General features: G+C 38.6%; 1 protein-coding gene across 1 annotated transcript; it reads right to left on the bottom strand.

Annotated features, from left to right (window-relative positions):
* Positions 1–4,862: 4,862 nt before the first annotated feature.
* LOC110046021 (uncharacterized) lies at positions 4,863–6,192 on the bottom strand. The gene has a single exon (XM_020751682.2). It carries the CDS (start codon positions 6,083–6,085, stop codon positions 5,396–5,398), a length of 690 nt encoding a protein of 229 aa, XP_020607341.2. The 5' UTR covers positions 6,086–6,192; the 3' UTR covers positions 4,863–5,395.
* Between the last annotated feature and the right edge of the window lie 1,481 nt (positions 6,193–7,673).

Here is a 7,673-nt window from a genome sequence, read left to right as displayed (position 1 = left end):
TGCCTGTCCCCCTCCCTCCAAACCCAGGCTGTGTAGAATGCTAGTCCATTGAAGGGTGGGGGGGTCATCCTTCAATGGGAGGGGTAAAGAGAGAACAGAACACATTGACCGACTGTTCAATCTGGAGCCCAGGCCTGCGCGCTAACCATTAGCATTGGATAGCTGTGAGCTCCCTCCTCTATACTGGAGGCGGCAATGTGAGTTTAACAATTAGGATGCCTGTGCTTGACGCCTTCTGCTACGAAAAGGTGCACAGAGTTTGGTTTCTTAAATCGGATAATTAACTTTATTAAACACAAATCAGTTACAAAAAAGAAAAAATACTTCCATCAAAAAGCACACTACAAACGTGCTTGCAATACACTACTAACAAGATAAATTCATTAGTGATATTTAAATTACTAACGAGAAAATTGTCCATTGAATTGCTTACAAGACTTACAATTATCTAGAGTACATAATAATGATAATAACAGAGCAGTTTTCAATTGAGTGTCGTAAAACCAAAACCAAACCAATTACTTACCAATTAGACTACTCAGCCAATCTCAAACCGTAGTAAAATCAAAACCAAAACCAAAGTAATTGTCTAATTACTTTCGACACTCAATTGAAAACCGCTCTAATAATAATAATAATCATCATCATCATCATCATTTACCAATTTACATAGCGCATATTTACATATTCTGATCAATAGCGCTTTACAATGACTATAAAAATAAAATAAAATTATGAATTATAAAAACACTTCTTAAAAAGATAAGCCTTAAGTCGAGATTTAAAACTGTCAAGTGATGTTGTTTGACAAAGCTCTTCAGGTAGGCCATTCCAGAGTCTCGGAGCAGCTGCTGAAAATGATCTGGCCTCCAACTACAACTGACAACAACAAAAAAAACTACTTGTAATACTTGCAATCATCCAGCTTTAATTCTTTACTTTAATTTCAAAATAGTGATTAGCTACATTACTTACAAAATTTTGATATAGAATATTACTTACACTGTTTACACTATTTACAGATCTTTACTAAGACTTCATTAGGAGAGAATTTTCCTTAGGCAACCATTGACTCCTTATTGTTGCTGTTATAGTACAGATTAAAGGAGATTTTCACAGCGAAGTTTAATTTGAGGTGTAATTTCTTAATAAATTAGTTGAAGCCACACTTTTTAGAACTAAGCTTTTGACAGCATAAGAAATATTTGGCAAATGGTAGAAAGTAGTTGAATTTGTATTTCTAATTATTGTTTTTTCAAAGAACGACTTAGACTCTTCACACTCAAGCAAAACATGCCATGGAAACAACATTAGAGCATTCAACTACAAATTACTCCAGAGAATAATAGTCCGAGAAAGAGTTATATACTTACCGTAAACTTCGGAAAGTAACGACCCCTCGAAAGTAGAGATCCCCCGAAAGTAGCGAGCCCGTCGAAAGTAGCAACCCACCCTCACCCCCTCCCCGAAAATAGTGAGACCAAGGTTCAATAGTATATTTGTTTTCCCATCAATTTTCAGGTGAGTTAAGGCACTCTATAACAAGGAAAAGAATCGCTTATGCCATGAAGCGTTGTGAAATGTCAATTCGTGCTTCATCAGTTAATGTTGCATTGTGTTAAAACACAATTTTCATTAAGTAACAGGAACGTACTATACCTGGACTGTATAGCAAACTTTGATTCAAATTGATATCATTTTCAACAGGAGGGTATTAAAAGGAACGTTTCTTTACATTTAAAATGAAAACTCGACGAGCGTACTGAGATATTGTTACAGCAGACTGACATAGGAGTGTGTCATGAAGAAGAAATAAAAACATACAGTTTAAGGTATCAGTCTGACTAGCTTTCCTGCTAACCAATGACAACACGGTCTAGACATGAAGAGCCCACCCATGTGGCAGCAACAGAGAGTTAAACTGGAGCGAAGAATTGTGTATTATGTTTTAAGAACTGTTCTTACGAATTTTCGTGTTTTGTTTCGTAAAAAGAGCTCAGTGCTACCGACTTAACATAACGTTTTTTGCTCCCCGAAAGTAACGACCCCTCGAAAGTAAAGAGCCTCAAAGGCTGCTACTAAAATAACGAGGGTCGTTACTTTCGGAAGTTTATCATACGGTATGCAATTGAAACACATAGTAAATGTCTTTATTGTAATGAAACCGATCCATTCTGCATCCATTGTTAAGGTGTGAAACAATTTAAAAAGTTCGATGGATGTTATTTCCCAAAGATCACGTCCCTAATTACTTTGCAGCACTTGCCGGGGACTAACCATGTACATTTAAATTCATGCTAATAAAGCCAATCTGAGAAAATAGAAGAAAAAAATACTTTACACTTTCATATCTTTGAAGGTTTTAGGGTTTTCAATGTGATCATTTCCTAACAACAAGCTCCTCTTTGATCCTATTTCGTGCAATATTTTATATGAAGAATACCGAAAAGCAGATTCATAATTACCGGAAATACCTAAAAGTACTTAGTTTAGCTTCGATTGAGAATATATATCAAACACTCAACACTCTGACCACATTTCCAAACACCTCAAAGTTCGTCAAAACAGCGTTGTATTCTCAACTCTGTTCTGGTGTTTGGAAATGAGTTCAAACATGGTCTTTTGTGTTTGATACATCAGCGTAGCCTCGTTTTGCGCCATTTAGTTTTTGCTGCCATTTTGATTATTTGACAATGCCAAATATGATACCAAGATGTAAGGATGTGAAGGTAAGAGCTGCGACTGAATGGAGGAATCGACTCTGAGCTCTGAATGCACTGGGAACGAGCATAGTTACTCTAATAATAGTACTCTACGACTAAATATCGTTTTGGTTAACCCAAATAGCCCTCCGGTTAACCTAAATAGCCCTCCGGTTAGCCTAAATAGCATGCTGGCTAGCCTAAATAGCATGCTGGCTAGCGTAAATAGCATGCTGGTTTCTTATCCGAAATAGCATTCCTGTTGACCTATGGTTACCTTAAAAAGCACGCTGGTTTGCCCAACTAGCGTCCGGGTTAGACGAAATAGTACTGATTCTCCATTTTGATTACTTCTAACTTATGATCAATCGAAGAACAGACGCATAGATGACATCATTAACAGTTTTTTTTGTTGTTGTTTCTTTATTATATAAAACAAATCTTATAGATTCATATAAATAGAACATCAGTGACACACTCGGCTATCGACTTGTGGGCCACGCAGTTTTGTTCGTACCATATTTGACATCGTCCGTGATCAATTACTAACCAGACGCATGGCAACATGAATATGTTCTCTACAACTACCACCTCTCTAAAACGGCCACTTTCTTTGGTCCCAGCGGACAGTTCACACGTTCACTCTTATTTCAACCTCTCCACAATGGAAACGGCCACTAAAACGCCTCCCAAATGCACATTAACCTTTCGATGACGGACAGGCAATCCGTTTTTTTATTGTAAAAGGTCACCAAACTTGGTCTGTACCGCGTGTCGTGGGTCTCTGCTTCTGTTTAGTTTCTGTTTTATTGATGCATTTTGATTTACATACCGGTATGCCAAAATAAGCATTTCTTGACAAAAAATGTTGCGCTCCGGCCCGAATAAAAAGGTTTCATATTACACCCCCACCTCTCAGGATAACGGCTGGAGAGGTTCAACTGTAAACACTTGCTACTACACATGATTATATTTAAGAAAAAAAAACGAAATCGACGAAGAATTAGAAGTAATATCCATGGTTACGAAAAGGACCTCACACGAACGTCCTTGCCATGTGGTCAGAATGTGCGTTAGGCCTTTGCTATGACGAAGAGCTCACACACCTGTACAAACTCGCTGCGCAATAGACAACAGTCACTACATTTAATGTATTTATCAGCATTTACTGCATTTACTTATTGAATAGTTAGTAATATTACGTTGATCCCTATCGTTTGACCGTTCGACCGTCCGTTCATTCATACAATGGTGCGGTAAACTCCTGCATGTGCAGTCCCCGTGTTATTTGAGTGCCACGTAGCGTGAAATCGAAGCAGCTTGTCCCTCCTGTGCGCTGAGGGTCCTAAGGTATCAATTTCTAAACAAAGTGTAGGGCTGCGTCGGCGGGCAAGTGGAACACTCGGTTACTGTCATCAACCTCAATTTGATAAAGATAAATAACCGCCGTATAGTAGCGAATTTTTCAGAGCAGAAAAAAGATGAGATACCTCAGCTTCAAAACGTGACTACCGCGGTCAGTTTGCCTCCCTTGCACTGTTTAACTTCCCACACCAGGCTCCTTCCGGTCTGCCTGGATAAGAAGTTTCCTCTCCGGCTGTGTACACACAAACTTGCAGTCACTCGGAACTGTGATCTTTTGGGTTTTTTTGCCAGATACACGGCAGCGGAAGTCTTGGCGAAGGAGAATAATGCATATGTTTCAACCAGCAAAAAAGTTATCTAAGTTATCTTATCTATCTTAGCAATGAAAACACTGGAACTAATTTTGATACGAGAAAAACCACAGGTCTCCTAAACACGTTATGTAGATCGTTTATAACGGTTAAAAATATGGACAAGAAATTCACTAAAAACGACTTAAATCGACTCTTGTGTATGCTACTTGTGTTTCGGTGACGTTTTGGGACAGTTTCAAAGGGATTACAGCGAGTCATTCTCTCCAAATATATCGTTACATTCCCATACAAACTCTTATGTTTACACTGTTACGCAATCACGGCTCCCAAGGAGTTTGGTAGACCTGTGAGGAAACTCAGCGGTTTAATCAGTTGATCTGTAAAGAAAGCTTATCGCTTAAGATTTATTTCTGTTTTTTGTTCATTACTAGACATTACTGGGAGCTTTTGTTTAAGTCTTACGCAAGAATTCACTACAAGCTTTATCTTTCATTCTCTCTTTATTGTCATTAAAATTGAAAATCTAAAAATAATTTTCCAGCGCTATTTTAACCAGCGGTGCAGCTGCTGGCTGGCTGTGTCGAGCTATTTATGATGTTACGACTTACAGCCATCCTTAATGGCATTATGCTTTTCCTTTGTGTTGAGTCGTTTGTTTCAATTTACAATCACTCAGTCTTGGACAACTGCCACCATTATTCCATGTTAACAATGAATACAAATGGCACATCGCCTCTGACTACTTGAACAAGATCAAAATATTTGACAGGCTGCGATATATAAATAGTGCATAACAAAACAAAACAAAGCCCTATACAATGCTTATAAGCTTAATTGTCTGTTCAATAAAACCCACACTATCCGTTACATGAAATGACAGAAATTTTTGGCGTTTTTTTACAGCGTAAGGCCACTTCTACAAAAATGCTCAGAAAATAGCACCTTAGGCGTCATAATTGATTATCTCTGAGGTACCAGCCAGCTGGTTAGAGACGGGATACACGCTGGCGGATTCTATCTAGACGATATAATTTTATTCCTGAGGAGTTTTGGTAGAGGGAGCTCAGCTGCCACCTTCTCTCTTAATGGACCGTTCAGTTCACTAATAGAGGCGCAAATTGTTCTTATGCAAGCGTATTGAAGAGCACGTGGCTGATGACTTCGAACAAGTGTTCCTACACGTGGGTATCTTTCTGAACACTGCATCTCCCAATGAAACAGACTATCCATTTGGAGAGGATTAAGGTCCGACAGGTCGTCCATTTCAGATAAGCTACTCAATTGTTCAGTTAGAGTAAAGGTTGCTAACGCACGACTAGCATCTCGACCCGCAAAGCAGTTGAAAGGTCCGTCGAGAAATTGAATGTCCTTTGTGTTTGTAGCATCGAACACCTTTCCATTGACGGCAAAATATATTCTTTTCTCTTGAATACCATCATACTGCTGTAACTCTCTAACGGTAAAAGTCCGAGAGTCGTAGTGTTCTGACGAGAGAGAGATGTCTGTCTTCGTTACTTTTTGCTGCGAAATTGGAAATAATTTCCTCCACATAACTTGAAGTGATAACAACACCGAACCAAACAAGTATAAAGAATCTAACTGAATTTGTACAATCCAAGCCAGTATGTCGTAGAAACCACTGTACACATCGACACCGCGACCTTTAAATCGAACCTTATATCGAGATATCATCCACTTGTTCATGGCGATGGCGCGAATACAGAGATCAGACCGAGATGCTGCCGGTGTTGTGTGAACTCGTCAAATGCAAATTTTGCTTTGTTTACATGCTTATAAGATAACAATACTCGAGAGATTAGAGACATGTGACTTTATTTCTCACGGATGACAGGGTTTCCGCTGGAAGACCCTGGAATGTTCGACGTCATATTTGACATGCTCTATATCACAAGAATCAACGTCAATTGTTGTGTACATAGGACTTAGACTTTGGTTAAATTCTGCTGACGTATGTGGGGGCAGCTTTTGTTTTGTTGTTCATGATGAATGAAGGGCATTTCCTTTGTGGTAAGTATAAAATGCTCACACAAGCCGGAAGACATCGTGTTTAAAAACCGTGGAAACTACTGCTTCACCATTAAAAACAAAAAAAGAACACAAAAACAGGAAATAAAAAAAATACGCTCAAGTGAGAGAAAAACCGCAAGTATGTTGCAAAATTATTTTGAACTAAATTTGAAACTGTAATAATTGACAGGTAGCCATGTAGCGTGATCTAAGCTACAGCTGTCCAAAGCTTTGGAACGGAAACGTTATGCGTCAGGTTATGTAACTGGCAGCAGGTCAACCCTATAATTTGCTAACATGCACGTACACAGGAAAAGAAGTTGACAAAGGGAAAGGACCTAAGATCTTAAAACACAAAGAAAAAGATTGACATCCTCCAGTGCTTGTGACGCAGTTTGAAAGAGGGAAATTTAACGGCAGTTTTATGATCCAAAAAACAAACAGTATTTCATTATTTGCCTCAGGTAAAAGGGCCGGGTTAATTTGTGCAGTTATAAAATTCCGTTGACATATTTCATCTTGCCCACTCGCATAATTCAATCATGATTGCACCCTTTCAGAATTATAACTAGGAGGCTGGACTAATTCTCACGTAGTTATTATCAACTTACATTTGCTGACTTGCCACAATTTCTATTTAATACTTCGTTGTATTCAACTCTAATTCATTTTGTTATGACGATGACAATGGCAGCTGTGGAAAACTGTCCACCTAATTTTTTGTCTTATTTTGAGTCTAGGAATCACCTTCTTCATTTTACATCAATATAGATCATGTGATCATCAAGAGAGGTTACGATAACAGCTATTGCTATTGGAGAGATCGGAATTGATGAAAGATCAACCGGAAACGTGAACTAAGTCATGCTCAGAACTCATGAAATTGTTGACAACGCTACATGGAACAATAACGCTAGAGAATGGCTCCTTCCACTTGACGTGACCTCACGACATCACCGGAAGTGAACGCGTGGTACGAAGCATGTTTGGAAATACTGTTTTCCGGAAGAGGGGGTAAAGGTTAAAGTTTTAAAGGTAAATCGTGTCATGATTGGCATAATCCTCATGATATTTTGACGTCAATAAAGAAACGATTGGTAAACTCAATTAAAAAACTGAATAGAACCTCCTAATCTATGAAGCACCGATGTCAGTATTTGTGGAACGGATATTAAACAATGCAGACGGAACAAAAGAACTATCATAGTCTCTGTGTTGTGGTTCATTTTCGACTCAAGCAAAATCATTTAAGCATCGAAGACAT

The sequence above is a fragment of the Orbicella faveolata genome, unplaced genomic scaffold, assembly GCF_042242905.1.
Source record: "Orbicella faveolata isolate gen_17 unplaced genomic scaffold, um_ofav_v1 contig_2, whole genome shotgun sequence".
Lineage (NCBI taxonomy): Eukaryota > Metazoa > Cnidaria > Anthozoa > Scleractinia > Merulinidae > Orbicella > Orbicella faveolata.
This window is presented reverse-complemented; position numbering and strand designations above follow the sequence as displayed.

What these genes read in the sequence shown, in the direction of transcription:
- LOC110046021 (XM_020751682.2), bottom strand. Translation starts at nt 6,085, where the DNA reads ATGAACAAGTGGATGATATCTCGATATAAGGTTCGATTTAAAGGTCGC.